Below are 19,135 nucleotides of genomic sequence, written 5' to 3'. Positions count from 1 at the left end.
CAATAACATGAATATGGAAACTTGAATTAATTCTTTGAATTTTAATTTGCCAATTCTCACTTTGCTTTTATACACTGCAGTCAACCCTCAATGTACTAATTAAGGGAACAATTAATAAGTCACACGTGTTAGCATAACATGACTCTTTGGTCTGTATAGTGCGTAACAGAGTACCCCTTAAGTGAATAAATACAAAAATATATCTATAAAATCCCTGACCTGCTCCCTCCTTCCCACCTCACACTTGAACACAAGAAAATGTACAAAACAAGCTCCTAAGTAGTCCCGGAGCATCTACTGTACAACATTCTTCCAATGTCTCTACTTGCACTTAAAACTAAAAATTAGCCCCTGAAGCAGAAAGTTTAAAAAAAAAAAATGTACAAATGAATATCTTGGATTGATATTTACATTCCACCAGGCTGTGGTTCAGGGTTAAGAATAATGTTCATTGTCATGCCAGGTTGTCACCCAGGATTTCTTTTCTAGGTTTTGCCAATCTGCATTAACGTCTCTGTCCTGGCGTTTGATCCGAACTGCGTTGTAACTGGGAACCTTGTCTTCGTGTTTTGCTCGTTTGAAGAAGCCACACTGCGTACAAAAATAATAACAAGATGTCAGTGTGAAGAAAAGGATGAATGAATTAAGAGTCTTAAGTGCAACAGTGACCAAAGACAAGCAAATCAGAGAGAGAAGACCCAAGACTCAAAATCAACAGCATAGTATTTTTTTTTAATATGTCATTGCTTGTTAAGATTCGCCTCACCAAGGCCATGCATGCACAGTCGTACCTTGACTTCTGAGTTAAGTACCTCAAATCAGCTTGGAAATGCCAAGCCCGTTAAAAGGCATTTTTTGGAACGTGATTTTAATAAGAAAAACAGCAATTAAGAAAAAAAATCTTTACTTATGAACAAAAGGTCCCTGGCATTCTAAATTAAGGTAATGGACGCCCCTGCAAATTGTATGTTTGTACTGCTTCATCAAGTCATGCTCACCACCCTTTTTTATTTTATTTTTTTTTTAATTTTAATGTTAAGTTTATGGAATTGCAAGGCAAACCAAAAAAATAATAATTGACTGAAGTTGAAGCAATCAAAGGTCAAGGTACAACTGTGTATTAATTCCAGTGACAGTCACAAGACAAAAAATTAAATAATCAGTCAGCTTTTGCAATAATAGCGCATTCATGTAATTGAGTGAGGAAAGCCCAAATCCAAGTACCAGAAAGCCACAGAGAAATATGCACCACATTTTCACTCATTAATAGCAGGCCGGGTAAAATTAGCCTCACTTTTTGTTCTCTTTAGGGTTTTTTTTTTTGTTTTGTTTTTTTACGCATTCGTCAGCCTCTGTTTTTCTGATGGGTCCTGTTTCTTTTTCCCAAATAGTCGACAGAGTCCACACTGAGGAGAGGCAAGTTATCAGATAATCGTCATCATCACCTGATGTTGAACTATACTTTGGTGAGTTGTGAGTGATCCTACCTTCCACAGAAGGAAAGCCAACAGTGCCAGTAAGAGCAGGGCCAGGAGAACAGACAAGACAATGATCCACCACGGGACTCCTCCATATTGGGCTTCACGCCTCTCAGGGAACGCAGTCAGTCTCATCTAGAGGGAAAGAAAAAAGGAAATAAAGTATATTGAATCCCATTTAGTGTGTGCGTGTGTGTTTATGCGTACCTGGGTCTCAGCATTCTCCAGCACCGTGTTTTTTCTTGTGCTTTCAACATGCACAGCAGCCTTGACGATCACCTCCACATGGTGCAGCTTGCTGTAATCCTGTTTAAGAGAGCAACAGTAATATAATAATGGCAAATGGGAATGAATACAGAATGTGTTTTGATTGCTCAAATTGATCTATTGTATTGTTTTATTTTGTCTTTCTTGTTTTTCTACCACACATTTTCAATTGAGGACCGGTCTGGACTGCAGGCAGGCCAGCCTCGTGTTCACACTCTTTTACTTCGAAGTCACGCTGAGTTTTCTTTCATAGTTTATTCACAAATATAAGAACAATCTTAATGGCCCTTCTAAGTGACCCAAAACGGTTGAATATTTGGATATATGAGTGAATTTTGCAGTGTGGTTGTCGCTGTTACCGCCAACAATGTGCTGTTCCAGAGACGGGAGTGAAGGGTGATGACTGCGTTACTGTCCAGGCCTCGCAGGGGACACTTGATCCTCACGCACTTGGCCCCGTCGTCACATGACTGAAACCAGAGCCAGCCAACCGGCAAATTAAATTCAGTTAAATACTAGCAAGAGACTTATCATGAGCAACCATTAAATTTACTGTTTCTAGTAATCCTTATTAGAAGTTTACTTGTGAAAAAAATTCTGTTTTTTAAAAAAGTGTTGTTAATGTAATGTCATTCACTACCAGCCTCCAAAAAAAAAAAAAAAGATTTTTGACGTCTCTCGCCGTCCATGGCAGTAAATGAGTTAATAGCTGTATCAGTCCTGCTATGCTGTTCTCAATTATTTTCCTGGGTCCAAATGACTGCTACGAAAAGGCAGAGTCTGTGGTAAAGGTTTTTTTTGTTTTTACCAGAATTTTGGAATTCCTCTTGTCCACCAAACGCGAAATGATTCCTTTGTCACCTTCCTTGGTATTTTCTGAGGCCCTTCTCATCCTGCTGACTTCCTTTAAGAACATTCAGAAAGACAAGCATGATTAGACCTGTTTCTCAAACTTCATTGAGCCAAGGTCTCATTGATAAGTGAAAAGGGTTAAATGTAGTGTCTGCCCACGAGTGGAAGAGCATTTCATTATTTTGCCTGTCACTGCACATCACTGGCATAGATTCTTAAACAAAAGAGACATTATTTGTAGGAAAAAAAAAGTAAAACTGGATAATTTCTCGCAGGTTGGGAATTCCATGTGCTGTATTTTTCGGATAATAAGGTGCAGTCCCAAAGGTATGAAATCAAATCCACTTCCACTCAACATCCAAACATAAGGCACACCAAATTATAAGGCTCACTTTCAATTCTTGAGGAAATTAAAGGATTTGAAGTGCACCTTATAGTCCAAAAATTTTGTAAATTGAATGAAACACTTTGAGAGATGTATCCAGAAAGAAATATTAATTCATATCCCACATGAGCAAAACCTATACTTTTAGACGTTTGGAACAGTATTAAATTAATTCTTTCACGAATAACCAAAAAAAAAATGTGAACCCCCCCCAAAATATGTATAATTTTTTATAATTATTTATAAATATATTAATCATTCTGATTCTAAATGAATAATGATCTAAAACACAATATCAGTTAAATTCCAATTCATTTTGTAAAATGCATCGTCACACCACATCACGAGGGTTCACCATACGAAAAGTTTCACAGTGTTTATTTCCCAAAAATTCTGGCAAAGGCTGCAGAATTTAGTGCATATTTTTTAGAGTACAGGCTTAAGTCAAATGACCTACACTCTCCACTGACCTTTTTGAGAGGATTGATCTCTGATTTGGGCGTACACTCGATGTGGTTCACGCCTGTGGCGGTGACCTTCATCAAGTAGAGCAGCCACTTGTTCTGCTCCGTGGTCTTGGGCCAGTCAATGTGCAAGGTGGCTGTACCGAAGTCTGTCAAGCGCCTTCCAATGTTGATGATCTGAAATATAAACAATATTACGTGAACCGTTGCAGATGAAAACAAGAAGAAGTCACGCTACGGAGGGTGGTGAACTTTTTTCTGTACTCACTCTGATCTGATGTGTGAGGGGAATTCCAATGTCACTTTCCATCTTCATGGCATTCTGATCTTTGACCTTTCCTGAGAATTGCACTTGGGAAGGCTGTGCTTGCCTGGGAAAACAGAAATACACATTCCTGGAGTTTGCCTTCAAATCTGTCTACAGGTATGTCTATTATAAAAAAAAAAAAGATGTATAGATGTGAGCATGCGCTAGAATTTGTTACCCGGAAATAGTCAGCTGCAACGTGATGGCCACGTTGGCCCTCGCTTTAACAGCGGAGAGAGTCGGCTGCTCGCTGGTTCTGCACAAAATCAAAAGCACCAAAACCTCCATCATGATGAAGTCATTAAATATTTAGTACACTTGCACAATCTAATAGATTGATCATGGATTTATGACCGTGTGACATAATTTAAATTTGCCCACCCCTGCCTTATATTTCTATCAGATATTCATCAAATTTACACAATTGGGGTGTTGATATTCCGTCAAAACAAACTAGTTTCATCAAACATTTCGCCACCAAAATTGAAGCAGATACAATTTCATGGACATGCTGGTAGAACAACTATAAAAGTGAACATGTACGCGACCTGATCACATCAACTTACGTATCAGGTTGAAGATCGATCTCTAATTCGGTGGTGTTCAGCGAGATGCCTGCTGTTCCCAGAATAATGTAGAAGGTTGTCTAGAAACGCACACGCACACACACACATGTAAAAATGCAGACAGTATGCTGACAGTTGCTTCACAGAATCCATTTTAGCACTTTGTTGCTAAATTTTGCAACTTTTCAGACGACCTTAGCTACTAGCCACAATCAACAAATTGAACATGTCTACACAGATTGGCACTGACTGGGGATAAATAAAGATTCAGTTCAAATGTATTGCACATAAAAGGTTAATAATCACATCTGAATAAATGTTTTAAAAGAAATGTTTGACAATCAGCATATTTTAAGATTAAATTCAAATGCATTGAACGCCAACGTTAAATACAACTGAACTGATTCTTTCGCATACCACTAGAGGAGAGGTGTAACCAGAGAGAGTTGGAAAATTAAATCATGCACTTGACACTCACCTCAGAGTCCCGTTTGAAGGGGTTTCCGAGCTCACAGGTCGCCTGAGAGCCGTTCTTATTGGCCGTGCAAGATACAGCCTGGAATCAGAGTTTTTCAGTCACATTTGCAAAGTATGACTTCCAATAAGTGAAGAAAAAAAAAAAAAAAGCATACATTGGGTGGACCGCGGAAAGTGGAGTATGTGAGGGCACGTGGAAAAGAAGCGACCACTGACGCCTCGTGGGCATCGTCTCCATTCTTATTGGTCACCTTGACCTCCAAGGCCACGTCCTTCTGCTTGCTCATCGAGATCACCGGCATACCGTTTTCCCTAAACACAAAGACGGAGGCATATTAAAAAAATATGGAGGGGCGCAATAAAAACGGTAAAATGTCATTTTTGTTGTTGTTTTTTTTTTTTTCTTACAATGGCAACGGTGTGAAGGTGTCATCATTCGTTGACCTGTAGCCATAGCGATACGCCACCTTTAAGTTACTGCGGCAAATATTGTCACTGCCGCAGCCCTCTTTCAGAAATTGAACCTGCAAAGTAACATACATGACATGACTTTTCAGAAGATAATGATGTTTGAGGAAGGAAAGGAAATTTACGATGAGTGAATGGCGGCACTATGATGTAGTCAAGACGAGGCACAACACTCATGGCCTCACATTCAATCTGCGTTTACGTTACACACTGCAAAAAGAAGAACACGTATGTCTTGTACTGTCATCTGCGTCGACATTACAGCCTACAAAGACTCCATTTGAAAAAAAATGGTGCGCTGTTTCACGAGTGTAAACAAAGAAAGTTAAAGGTTGAACTTGTTTTATAGAAAATGACTGTATTGTTTTAGTTAAAATGTGGTTATTAATGTCTTAAGTAGGATTTTCCTCTTAGTGTATTTGATATTCATAAAAATCTGAAGTTACTCTCCAGTTATTCAATAGTTAGTGGTGGTTTTCTTTCATGGCGTGCTTTTTCACTGTAATGCAAGTAAGGACTATTTTTAGCTTTTCACTCATAAATGATAAGATGAGGGAAAAAAAACATTGGGTGAGGACAGTTGGTGAAAGAAATAGTCCCGATCTGTTAAAGGATTTTTTTTTCAACAATTATTTATTTTTAAATTTTTTTATTACTTGTTTTTTATTTTATTTATTTTAATTTTGTAGTTAATTGCTTTTCTTTTTGGGCACAAGCCATTCCCTGTTTTTCTTGGGTAAACGCTTATTGGCAGTCCTGTATATTATTCAAGAATATTTTAGGTTATTTTAAAAATAATTTTAATATGATCATAATGGGTGCCAATTACACAGGGATTTTTTAAATTATTTTTATTTTTTCTATTGATTCTGATGGCTTTGGACAAATTAGATTCACATGGCACCTCAAAGAGACTGAAAAATGCCAAGACAAAAAAAAAATATCCAAGAGCCACGTATGTAAAGCCAAGGAAAATACAACTTTATGAAACTATTACAATTTAGTTGCTAAATGTAGCTCAGTTCTTCTGCGTACGGTATTTATACAAAAAAGAGAACACAAGGAAGCAACGACACATCTTGCATACCTCTCCACGAGTGCTTTCAGTGTCTTCAGCATTGAGGACAGGCGGCACTTCAGAGGAGCTCTGTCTACGTTTGCGTTTGTTATTCTGGATCTCCACGTCCACGTCGATTGGCACCCCTCGAAGTTTGTCACGAATACTGTCCTGCGGGATGAAATAGGGTTATTCTTACATATTCTGTACACACAAAAAGTGCAAGTTTGTTTTACTAACCCACTTGCAGGTAGCTGCGGATTCTGAACAAATTGGGTTACTTTGACCCAAGGCTGTGTTAAATTATTGTGACCGAGTAGGTTGGATTTGGGTGGGTTGAAGATCTGAAAAACTGGCAGCCATTTTGAACTTCTGTACTGAAGTTGAAGTCAATTCAACGTAACATTCTTGGAAAACTTGAGTGGCGGCTGGATGCCAGTAATTTTTGACATGGTGATTGAGGTTTGAATCCCAGCAAACTAACATATGGGATCCTAGGTCAGGAAGGAAGGGCGTCTGGTGTCAAAACTCTGCCAAATATATCATGTAAGAGACTCATTGTGGTGATCCCTGACTAGTTCACCATTTCTTGGTAGCTTTAACTCATCAGTATGCATAGTTTTCTCATCTTTTATCAAAATCTTGACCCAAATTCTCAGCCCAACGTGCTGGGTATAAACCAACCAGTATTGGCTTGGTCCCTTTTGGACCCAGCGCTGGGTTAGCTCGTTGTAGCCCAGAAGAGAAAATGTCATATTTCTCTATTTCGATTCACCATTTTATTTTGAAAAAAATAATTTATTTTGGTAAGAGGAAATGTACATCTCTGTCTTACTTGATTTCCTTTTGGGAATGTCACTTATGTGATAATGACTTTCTAATTGGTCATAGTCAGGTTGTCCCGCCTTCTCAAGACGCTTTCTTGAGATTACCCTCGCTTTTTCGTTCGTTTATGCTTGGATGCCCAACTGAAAGGTTGCGTGACAACACCTCTTGATAGCTAAATAGCTAATGCTAATGTGACCATCACAGACCCTAGGTTCTCACTGGTATTCACACTTGAAATAGAACATTTCCCAATTATCATTTCAATATTGGTCACATTTACATCAACTTCAATAAGTATTTCACTCACCGAACGACACATTAGCGTCACGCAATCTTTCAGTTGCGCATCCAAGCGTAGAAGAACGGAAAATTGAAGGTAATCTTGAGAAGGCGGGACAACTTGACTATGACCAATTAGAAAGTGAAGTGACATTCCCAAAAGGAAATCAAGTTCAAGAGAGACGTACACTTCTTCTTACCAAAATAAATGTGGTTTTTTTGGGGTTTTTTTCAAAATAAAATTGGTGAATTGAAATAGAGAAATATGACATTTTCTCTACTGGGTTATATAGTTCACCCATTTTGGGTAACTTTCAACCCAGCAGTTCTATTCTAAGAGTGTAGGAGGTCTCTGTCATTCAGTCGCCACGACGGAGGATTTGGTACCTGTATGGCCAGCTGGCGTGTGACGCATTGCTTCCTTCCTTTGGTGTCCAAGACGATGGTCCCTTTGGATTCGTATTCACTGTCAGAGGCCGACTGCTGAGTGAAGGAGGCCCTGGGGATTAGATTCTTCTTTCTTTGGTCAGCGTCGACCGACATGGTGTATGCAACCGCTAAAAGGGGGCGTAAGAGTCAGATTTGGTTTGCAAAAAGAGGAAAGGGGTTTCTCAAAGGATAAGAGACACACTTACTCAGTCGAGGAGAGTAGCTCTCGGGGTTGGCAGTGTAGGTGAAGCACGCTTGAATGTTCATGCTGAGGGAGGAAGACAATCAGAAATGATTCACCATGCACGGCAACTTGTGCTTTCATTGACATTAGTAAGTCAGAATGATACATGAAGTGAAAACGGGTTGAGCAACTGCTGTGGAACTTTGTGGAGGAGTTTTGGCCGAGGTGGGGGACTCGGGTCACATGATTCAACTCAAATCAGACTTAAGTCGCCAATTTTGGGGATGAGATTTTAGACTTGCTTGATTATAAATTGTAGCAGACTCAGTTTGATTTTAATTTAGTGCTCGTGAGACCTGACAAGTCTTGCTTGTTTACATTTGAAATTTTGCATTTTATGTTGTGTGCCAGTTGTTTTAAGTAATCTTTTAGGTTAAATACGACAACCAACCAGTGTTTTACTGCTTTTAGATTTTTTTTAGTCATGGTTTGGATTTCATTTTGACTTTTTATTTTGGAATTCACGTCATTTTAACTTTTACTTTTACCATAGTTTTCAGAGGACGCTTGTTTTTTTGTTTTTTTTTGTTTTGTTTTTTTCCCCAAAAATGCTTTCTATTAGTTTAGGTTTTATTGGTTTTGGTATTAGTTTTTTTTTAAAGATGATTGTTTGTTGAGTGCAAGAAAAAAAAAAGTCTGGAATTCATGTGTATCAACGAAAACTCTACTGCAATTTTAAAACAAATTTTTGACCACCCTTCTTCTGTACAAACATACAGCGAGACTGAAATAAATCAATTACAAAAGCGCTTGTATGACGGAGGGCATTTTTATGTAACTTTACTATGGTTTATATTTCAGTTAGTTTTCCTTAAAAAAACACAATAAAGGGAAATATTATTTTTATTTTATTTAGTTACATTTTTCATTTATTTTAGTATTACTTTTGTTGTTAGTTTTTGTTAACCTGGCAACTCAAAAATATGCTATAATGCAAATACATAGGCCATTTCACTTCCTGAAATAAGCAAAATTGAGATTGCTGTAATCTTTTGGTGCAGAGGGAACTGGTCATCTCCGATGTTACATGTATGTAGATTCATCTTAAACTGCACATCATTTGATTTTATTTATCATTGTTATTATTTTGGGGGGGGGGGGATCAGAGTTTGAGGTGTTGTTTTCTTATGTGACGCATTAAAGGCTTCCTGTCTGGTTGGGAAGTCGACATAATCGTAGACTTTAAAGTCCTGTCCTACCAATTTAATCAATGATGGTGTAGCTTAATTATCCTTTTGAGCTGTTTTTTGGGTTGTTTTTTTTTTAGCATATTAAGCTAACGATCTAACATGATTTGGGGGTATTGTATTGATGTTGGTGCATAACAGAATATGACAGCAATATTAGGTATGATAGCAACTTGAATGATGCAGTATTGGCTAACTCAAGCAAGATGTTTGGATACATTAGGTTGATTATGTCTGAAGGAGTAAAAATTGGCTTTGAACCAAACTACATCTCTTGAATATGGCACTCATGTGATTGATGCTTTCCCACATACCAGAACTTGTTCCCACAGTTCTTCTTAGTCAGGTCGATTTCCTTTGGTATAAAATTGATTTCTTTCTTAATGGCGATGACTGGACGGGCTCTGAAAAGACAGGATGAGTTTCTCTATAGACAGGAGGTGAGATACAAAATAGAGCAACGCACTCACTTGTACACAAACACCGCGTCGGAAAGGGATCCAACAGCCAAATCAGGGTAGGAGTTCTTGTCCAGATCCATGTTACCCGCTAAAGAGTAGCCAAACATCGTCACTCCCGAAGGCTTGCCAGACAAAATCTACAGCGAAAATGTTGCCAACATTTGTTCAAAAGTGTTAGATAAGATTTTCTCAACATTAGGCAGGGCCATTTGGTTTTCTTTGTGCACCTGTACTGCTTTTTTGGATTGAAGTCCTGTGCTTGATCCATGGTAGATGTAGACATTTCCGGAATCGTCATCATCGTAAGGGGCTCCCACTGCAAAATCTATGACAGTGAAAAAGAATCATGACTTTAAGGTACTCAAACAGGCATAGGCAAAGTACGGCCCGGGGGCCACATGCGGCCCGGTCAAAGTTTTAATCCGGCCCGCCGAACTTGAAAAAAATTAAATGAATAGACCTTGTTTATGTTTTATTTTCTAATTACTGTGGTTTATATAACTACCAAAAGAGAGTTGTGTGCCAAGTTATTGCTTGTAATCCAAGTCGAGGGCATGTACATTTTGTTTTTTTTGCATCAGATTATATTTTCCAAGTTTTCTAACCCTGCATCAGAGTTTTTCTTTACCCAAATGAATGGAACAGAAGCCTCACCATGGTAACCATCCTGGTTCATGTCTCCCAGATTTTCCACAGCCAGGCCAAACATGGAGTCCTTCGGTCCGTCTATTCTGGTGGGCGTGACCTTGTCCCATTTACCGGCTTTGTTTACAAAGACATACGTGGCACCTCCAATTTCGCCATCCTTCTCAAAGTACTGAGGCGCTCCCACCACGATGTCCTCCCAGCTATCAAAAAATATCATCAGCAGATTTTAATTTTGCAAACTGATTCTGTACTTCCACTTTCACTCACCCGTCCCCGTTGAGATCCAGCACGGCCAGGTCGTAACCGAACGATGAGGCCAGCCCCTCCCCTTCCAGTGTGTATTCCTGCAGCAAGATGTTCCTCGTATCGGGGCCTTTCTTGAGCAGCACTACGGCGCCACTGTGGTTGGCCCGAGGCGCACCCGCCACCACTGTCAGCTGGCCTTTTTTGGTCAGACTTTTGCCCGAGTCCAGAGAGAAACCTGTGACCGGGAGACAAAAGCTTAACAAACAATTGCACTGGCGTGAAGAATCAAATCACATATGGTACTTCATGAATGTACCTGAGTAGATTTTTCAGGTATACTTTTACATTCATTTACTTTTGTAGATTTTCACTTAAATATGTTTCTGATGACTTTTTACTCTGACTTCATTACACTTGATTTGATGTTTCAAGTATCTGTACTTTACTCGAGTATTAATTTTTCAGATGACTTTTATTTTACAGTACTAAGTAGCTTCTTCAAGTATCTATACATTACTGATCATTTGTTTTTTGATGATTTTTAAATTTTTCTTTACTATACATAAGTGAGGTTTTAAGGGGATATGTACTTTATCAAAGTAAATATTTTTCTGATGACTTTTTACTTTTCCTAAACAGAATTTTGAGGTATCTGTATTTTGTGTATTTATTTTCCTGATAAACATTTTACTTTATTATAGCTTCTGCCATCAGTAATTTACTTTTACAATGACTTTTTATTTTTACACCCAACATTTCAAAGTAGATATTTTCCCTTTATCAAAAGAATGATAGTGTTTTGTGTGCAAAGTTCTTTTTTGCATTGTGCTGTGTTATCAAATAGGGTAATTTACTGGATATAATTCACAGTAAAAGTTTATTTTAATTCTTTGTTGACTCATTTACTGCTATTGACGGCTAAAGACGTCAAAAATCCATTTTTTGTACTTGGCCAGTAGGGAATTAGTTAAGTACATTTCAACTTAAGTACATCATGGGAGCACTTTAGCCACCTCCGTAAACATGTGACATTGTGAAGGTTTCACACAGTGCGGCCATGAGGAGTGAGTGCTTCACCGAGGTAGCTGCTGGCAGGGGCAGGGACAAGATCGGGGTTCTTCTCATTTTCATCCCCTGCCTCAAAAGGACCATCGTCATAAATTCCCATGTCCAGTAGGGTGTCATTCTTTTGTTCTAGGCGGACCACCCCTAGAGGAGGAGATGAGGGGGGAGTAGTTGTGCAGTCAAGAAAACAAATCCCAAACAGATCAAAACAATGTTTGTTACACACCAGAAGAGTGTCACACAGAAATCGCAGATATATATTTCAAATTTCAAAATAATGTTGTTCACCCTTCCAGTTGTAAGCTCCAGGTGCCCCAAAGATGAGGTAATGGTAGTCCTTGTCAAAAGTGGCTGAGAGGCCCTGCTGGCAGGAGCCGAACATCTCGTGACCTCTCGGCCTGCTGTCACAGAAATGCCAGCTTCCTCCATCCTCGCTGGATAAAGGGTCGATTTGCAAATCCTGACTCAGCACGTAGCAGCGGCCAATGATGTCCCGAGATTCGATGGGCGTCTTCACATTGGTCCTGCGCTGGTATCGATGGGCACAGGTCTACATTGGGGAAACAAAAACACAATTTATGTTCATTGCTTTCCTCCTTGCTATATTTATTCAAGAGATTTTTTTTTACAGTTACTGTAATGTCCCCATATGAGGGGCAAGGAGAGCGCACTTTTCGGTGCACTTTTTAGCTGTCTATTGAACATCGGGAGAACACTTTTTTTTTTTAAATAGTGTTACAAAATTACATAAAAAGTGTAAATATGGATATAAATTTCTAATTTCTGTCTCAGGACACACACACACACACACACAGTCACACACAGTCACTAAGTGGGAACCGATCCCTCGTTGCCCACACACAAGTCAGGCGGGTACACCAAGACACCATCAGTAACCCTAAACTATTATGTAATAATTCGATATGTGAACAAGTGGTAGGACTGCATAAGTATACTTCCTACTCCCGTTGAACATGTAAACCAAGTCGATCTGTGACATTTTTGTTTTTTTATTTTGTCATGTCTTGTCATTATATGTTCAATCAATCAATCAATGTAACAAATATAGACACTACTATATAGTGCAGTGAAAATGTATTTGCATTCTTCGCAAATTCGTTTTTTTTTCATGGTTTGTTTTGCTTTTTCGATTTGATTAAATAAAAGTGAATAAATTCAACAAAAACGCTTTTCACTTTATCTCATTAGGTGTACCTATTGAAGTAACCCGAGGGACAGCAAACCCTCGCCAAATTCTGGTTCGCCATTCACATTTGGACCATTTTTTGTACCACCTATCTTCAGCTATTTGCTGAAAAAGAGGACACGTTCATAATTTTTATGCTCTTGTATATCACGATGGCGCTATACCCTGGGAAAAGTATTTGTATAGGAAAGTAGTAATTGTTGTCATGGAAGTATGTTGAAGTGATCCATCATGCCATGTATTTGAGATTATTGATCTTGACCAGAATACAATTATCACGGTTTGAATTCCTCACAAGCGGAACCGTTGAATGAACTCGTCCCAAAGTTTGGTTGACCTACCACAATCTTGCCTCCTGGCCCCTGACTGTTGACTGTCACTCCCATCCACTGGTTTTCTTTGCTTTCTCTCCTGGTGTCCTCTGCACAGTTTTCAAATCAATTAGTGTGAAATGACTGGAAAAGCTCAGAGGCACAATCACAATCAGCAGAAATCTCACCGTCTTCATCAAAATTAACTCGCACGCATCCTGCAGCCGGTGAGCTCATGTCACAGCTGTAGAGTCCTCCCGTCACTAATGCCGTTTGACCGCTAAAGCCTTTGGCTCTCGGGGCTCCGACTAGTAGCCTGGAACAGACGCAAGAAAGAATATATTAGAAAAAAACGCCATCTGCGACTCCATCGATTGCACAAGAAGAAGCTTAAAATGTCATCTTCTCACTACGAGCTCTCCCTGTTGTGCGTTGCATTAGCACACACATTCCAGTGTTTAACGCAGCAACCAATTCAAAGACGCCTTCTATCTCTCACCGCACACACACACAGGATGCCTTTGTGGGTTGAAGAGTTGAGGCAAATGCCACAACTCGTTTAACTTTGAGCGAGAAGAGTGTCACTAAAAAAGAAGGATGTCATCTTTTGAACGGATGCTTTTGTGACTGTCAGTGGTTGCTGATGTCCCCGCCAGGCAAGATACATTTCAATGTTTAAAGCAATGCCACATTCCCACATTCATGAAAATGAAGCACTAAACTATTAAATTTGTTCAAAATTATTTAAATGCTGAGACGCGGGAAAGGGGATTGGATTTGATTTATATTACAAAAATACTGAAATAATGTTTTTTTTGTACAGCAATCCCTTAACAATCTGTAATTTAGTAATTCATAAAAACCTAACATTGAATAAAATGTAAAAAATTAAATTTGTACCACGTGTGTTGCTCCATTTCAATGGTCATTGTTCTGCTTCTTTTGGTGTGCACACCAAAGGGAAATATAATGAAGAAATGCGGGTATACACAAACGTTCACATCTCAGTAAGATGCAGTATAAGTCTTTCTTTGCAGAGGATAAAGAATATAAGCATGTGAGTACTATTGTTTTATCACCCTACATGTGTTGCTCCACCATTTGTATTGAAATATCAATTGCTTGAATGATTATAACACCACAATATCGAAGCTATTCATCAGTCTATGGTGTTTTACATTATTTGCTAACTCATTGACTCCCATTGACGGATAAACACGTCAAAGATCCATTTTTTAAAAATTTTTTTTACTCGGCTGGTTTTGAATGAGCTAGCATTGAGCAAAACTGACCTTTTCTAAGGCTATGCTGTTAGTTTGAATTCTCTTTGTTTGATGTTTACTTTCACAGTGAACTTTACATGGGAGCGGCATTAAACAGCTCGAAGCTTTTTTAAATTGTTCACTATCCGTCAAACCACTGATCATTGTGAAGTGAGTTGAGCTCCCATCTTGCGTGGATTTTCTCCGGCTAACCAGGCTTATCCCACATTCCACAAACATGCATGTTAATTTCGAGTCAAGGGTGTAGTGAGTTTCACAAAGTCAGCTGGGATAGGCTCCCTCCCGCTCACCCACGAGCCAAATAAGGATAAGTGGTACAGGAAATGAATGGATGGAGCATAACGTTGACATGATGTTCTCAAGGTTAACCCACCGCTTCACTGACAGTTACCCAGCTGTTAATCTTATCAATGAATAGCAGAGGAGGAAGCCCTATTACGTTGTCTGAGTCTACAGGAAGAACAAAGAAACAGAGACAGTACATGTCTGTGCACACAAACACACTAATGCACGCACAAATACCGTCGTGCAGAATCACTGGGACACCAAGGCCAGAGCAACAGAGTGACCATAACAGAGCCACTGAAGGAGGTGTGATGTATTTTTTATTTTCTTTTTTCTTTACTTTTTTTTTTTTTTACACAGTAGTGCTTCCTGGGCCACAGCCTGTTGCTTGGCAACATCTGGCTGCGCCGTATCAGAGCGAGAGAGAGAGAGAGAGAAAGAGAGAAAGAGAGAGAGGGAGAAGGCCAGTGCAATCATAAGATGCCCAACCTCTATTTTTCCACAAAATGTCTGCCAGGAGCCCATCCCAAACCTGTTAAAAATTTCATCTATTGGCTTTACAAATGGATCCATTATTTATGTCAGAATTCTGTTTTGGCTTCAACATTTTTTAAAAGGTATTTGATGATGGATAATCTTACATAACCTGAGGCAGACGAAACTCCAGAGAGCAACAACCTGACACTCCTCCTTGTTATGTAGCAAATACCAAGACCCGAGAATCTCACTGCATAAAGCAACATTAGACATACTTAAAACTATAATAAGAACCAGCACAAGTTGTAAAAGGATAATAATATAACACAATGAACAGTTTGGATTAATAGTCAGCGAGGTATAAATTTCGCAATACATTTTATTATTGTGGTTGTAGTTTGCACTTGTGTAGCAAGGCATTGCACCATATTGAAGCGTTTATAAATAAAAAATAAATAATAATAAATAAATATTATTTTTAAACTGTACAGCTACAGGCATACTAAAATGAGAATACAGTAATCCCTCGTTTTTCCCGTTTAATGGAGACCAGAACCCCCCACGGTGGAGGTTAACCTTTATAATTATTTTAATTTTGTATTTTAAGGGGATTTATACATCCAATTTGAAAAACCATAACGGGGTTTTCTGTCATCTCTGCCTTGTGCTGTTACATGATGTTTAAAAAAAAGAGTTCATTGAAGGCCATTTCTTGTTATTGACTTTAATGTCGGTTATTTTACAGATTAAACTGATTATAGCTGCAGATTGAAATATTCAATTCAATGAATAAATAAGTGCTTACTCACCAATTACCGAGTAAATGGGTGATTTTTCTTCCCACTCTGCTCATTTACTCAGGTAAATATTTGGAGGTCTGACTTTTTTCTTTCATTTTTAAAGTTAGCTTTATAAGTGAAGTATTACTCTCAAGTATAGTGTTTGGCGATTCTACCCACCTTTATATACCATTGGGAATAGTGTTGACTAGTTAATTCATGAAGCTACATGAGTGTTGTGAGCGTCAAAATAATAGAACAAGACTAAGGAAGATTTCTCAGTACAAACGAATTACAACAACAAATATTGTTAAATCAACACTCCTCTGGGAGTGAGTGCGCTTGTAGATTTTTAGATTGCGCAACCGTACCTAAATAAGATCTCCATAAAACACACACTCCCACAGCCTGCATTGGCCAAACCCTCCATTTCATTTACAGACATCTCAGTCTACCAGTGATGACACACGCCTACTCATGCAAACACACACATGTGACCATAACGGCTCCTCCTGCCCTCACCTGCAAGTACATGCACAACACATTGCTGTAGGGCATGAAGAACCGAATAAGATATGACTAAATACTTGCTGCACACGTGGCTGGGGGAAGATTGAGACGAGAAGGACAAAGAAGTGGAAGGCACTAATGGACACACACATACACAGACACACATCAATTTCACCATATGTCATTTTAAACCAATAAACTCCCATATTCACTTTTGAAAAGAGCTCATTCCAGCTCTGCGAGTGCTATGTGAAGATCTTGCAAAACAAATGTAGCTTGCACAAGCATGCACACACATATCCAAGTTTGGAATCTGAAGCTCCACATACCAATAAGTCTGAGCTAGATTCCCTCGATCGGTGATTTCCAACTCATTTGCCATTTGTGTGCCGTGACTCGTTCCAAAGATTTTTATTTACAACAAAATAAATTTGTTGTTCGTCTATTTATGAAAGCGACATATAGTGACAGGCAGATGAATTAAATGCTCTTCCACTAAGTGGCAAAAAGGCACACAATTAATCTATGTATCCACTTTTTCTATGTAAAAGAAAAGGTTGTGAAACATTGTTTTAAATCATTAATATTATTATTAGTGCAGGATTTGTTACACCAATCAACACGTTTCATTCACCACAATTCAATTCAGGAAAAAATATTCCCAAAAATGTGCGCAGAAAGTACATTTATTTGTATCCTGGAATTCTGGATATCATCCCATTATTTGTACCATGCCTAGACGTACACTAAAAATATATATTTACGCGGTAATAATTAGCTTTTTTTTTTTTTTTAATCTAAGCGTTTCTCAACTTCCTCCAGTGGTTACATTCACCTACAAAACAATATTATTAAAACCTATTATACTATTTATTAGACTCATGTTCTCTGGAAGGAAAAACATGCACATGGAACATAAACTAAGTAAAAAATTAAAAATAATGAGAATAATTTATAAAAGGATTAATATTGTATTCATTGGATTAATCAATGTCTTCAATAAACAAGTGTGTTGGATTAATTTGTGGTAAATGGACTCCCTCTAACAAGAAAGAATTCATGCCTAAATGCAAATAATTGTGTTTAACTTTAAATTCAATAAAAATGCAATTGATCTTTAAGATTTTATTTTTTTATTTAACCTTTTTTTTTCGTGCCGTAAAATAATTTTGAAATTACTTTTGAGGAATAACATCTGTCTTGGTTTTGATGAAAACTTTAGGCCTACTGCACCACTGTATTTTAACATAATCAGGTCTTCAAGACAGCTAGGCTCTTGATTTAATATTCCTCGACCTAATTACAAAATTGAAAAACTGATTTTGTGTTGTTTTGTTATGATTTATGAGATAAAGCTTTTTCATCTGGTATCCAAAATATAACATTGCTAAGAGAGGTATAGGAGTAACACATTGTAGCTGAGAAAAAGCTAAAAAGTAACTGCACAGCACAGCCACGTGAGCGCGCTGGAAAACGCGCAAATCGAGCCCAACGCCTCACTAATTATTAAACTTTTAACAGATAAGTGAAGACTTCTTAAACATTAACAAAGGTTGAAAAGTACAAACACATTGGTGTGGAAAGGTAGCTGATACCTATGAGCCCGAATGATGACGTAACATTTGACTACATAATTATTCACATTGTAACGCACAATGTGAGAAGAAAAGTGTAGATTAAAAGCGGCTCTTACATTCTTTTATCCTCTGGTTCAAGTTGTCGGTGCATGGCGATGGAGAAGCCGAAAAGGCTTTTTGGATCTCCGTTCTTGCGCACGACGTCCTCGGTGTCCAAGTTGAAGGCTGAAGACAGTCGATCGCATCCCAGCAGGAAGGCAAGCAGCAGCCAAAGTACACCTGACGTTTGGCCCTCCATGACACCCGTGCGGACTCTTTGGAAAAGTTGCGAAAAAAAGGTGAACCCTCGCTGCAGGAGCGCAGTGGCAACTGAGGGAATTTAAGGAGGGGCAGCGGGGTGGCCACTTTTCACTTGGGGTTGCCCCTCCCTCGACTACACTGACGCTCACGCACGCTCACGCGCACGCACGCAGACACATCATCCCCACGCAGGCTGGTATCTGAAATTATATTTTAATTGGCAGGATGGACGTCAATTTAAAGTTTGCAAAGTGTGGCCTAATAAAAATCCTTTTGTTCGTTGATGTGAAATGTCAAATGAACTTTACATTCTGTACTGCAGCAGAAGTGCAGAAACTTTTTTTTAAAAATTAAATAAATAAATAATAATGACAATTATGATAATCATAAATACATAAAAAATAAATAATGACATGAAAGTAGATCTACTGATTCAACTCCTTAAAATGAACACAAACCGAATAGCAGAATAATACCTAAAAAAAAATCCAAACGCAAACATAAGAGCATGGCAGAAAATGGGCAAAAAATGTTTATCATTGCTTTAAAAGCAAACGTTTTATTTTCATTGAAAATGACTGATTCAAAGATAATCAGTCTGCTTTTAAGTCGGACGGCAGAAATGGGAGAATTTCTTCTGATATGCTTAAATCCAAGTATTTGGATCATTTTTTTTATTTAAAAAGGCATCAAAAAAC

General features: G+C 38.4%; 1 protein-coding gene across 2 annotated transcripts; it reads right to left on the bottom strand.

Moving 5' to 3' along the window:
- Window positions 1–26: 26 nt before the first annotated feature.
- Window positions 27–18,528, bottom strand: LOC148325933 (integrin alpha-6-like). 2 transcript variants are annotated; one of them, XM_088311032.1, is made up of 26 exons: window positions 18,254–18,527; window positions 13,415–13,542; window positions 13,257–13,336; window positions 11,997–12,258; window positions 11,721–11,852; window positions 10,665–10,878; window positions 10,404–10,597; window positions 9,977–10,074; window positions 9,759–9,886; window positions 9,603–9,692; window positions 8,064–8,125; window positions 7,816–7,985; window positions 6,352–6,492; window positions 5,205–5,320; window positions 4,952–5,108; window positions 4,798–4,875; window positions 4,320–4,399; window positions 3,932–4,009; window positions 3,715–3,817; window positions 3,453–3,623; window positions 2,554–2,649; window positions 2,105–2,215; window positions 1,686–1,784; window positions 1,488–1,613; window positions 1,295–1,406; window positions 445–591 (listed from the first exon to the last, which is right to left on the bottom strand). In XM_088311032.1, the coding sequence occupies exons 1-25, from the start codon at window positions 18,433–18,435 to the stop codon at window positions 1,335–1,337; spliced, it is 3,168 nt and encodes a 1,055-aa protein (XP_088167158.1). In that variant the 5' UTR covers window positions 18,436–18,527; the 3' UTR covers window positions 445–591; window positions 1,295–1,334. The 2 variants fall into 2 exon arrangements, with proteins under 2 accessions (XP_088167157.1, XP_088167158.1); XM_088311031.1 differs by lacking the exon at window positions 1,295–1,406 and having other exon boundaries at window positions 27–591; window positions 18,254–18,528.
- Between the last annotated feature and the right edge of the window lie 607 nt (window positions 18,529–19,135).

Source organism: Idiotropiscis lumnitzeri, chromosome 12 (assembly GCF_059441095.1).
Source record: "Idiotropiscis lumnitzeri isolate Australia: NSW breed Sydney's pygmy pipehorse chromosome 12, RoL_Ilum_1.0, whole genome shotgun sequence".
In the NCBI taxonomy this organism is placed as follows: domain Eukaryota; kingdom Metazoa; phylum Chordata; class Actinopteri; order Syngnathiformes; family Syngnathidae; genus Idiotropiscis; species Idiotropiscis lumnitzeri.
The sequence above is the reverse complement of the archived record's forward strand: the minus strand, read 5'-3'. Positions and strand labels throughout refer to the sequence as shown.

Bases quoted from the DNA above. Each gene is read 5' to 3' on its own strand.
- LOC148325933 (XM_088311031.1), bottom strand. From the start codon at position 18,435: ATGGAGGGCCAAACGTCAGGTGTACTTTGGCTGCTGCTTGCCTTCCTG. The intron at 10,879-11,720 runs GTGAAGCACTCA...TCCCGGTCACAG, and splicing joins CCCTGCCAGCAGCTACCTCG to GTTTCTCTCTGGACTCGGGC. The intron at 1,785-2,104 runs GTAACAGCGACA...TCTCTTAAACAG, and splicing joins GGAACAGCACATTGTTGGCG to GATTACAGCAAGCTGCACCA.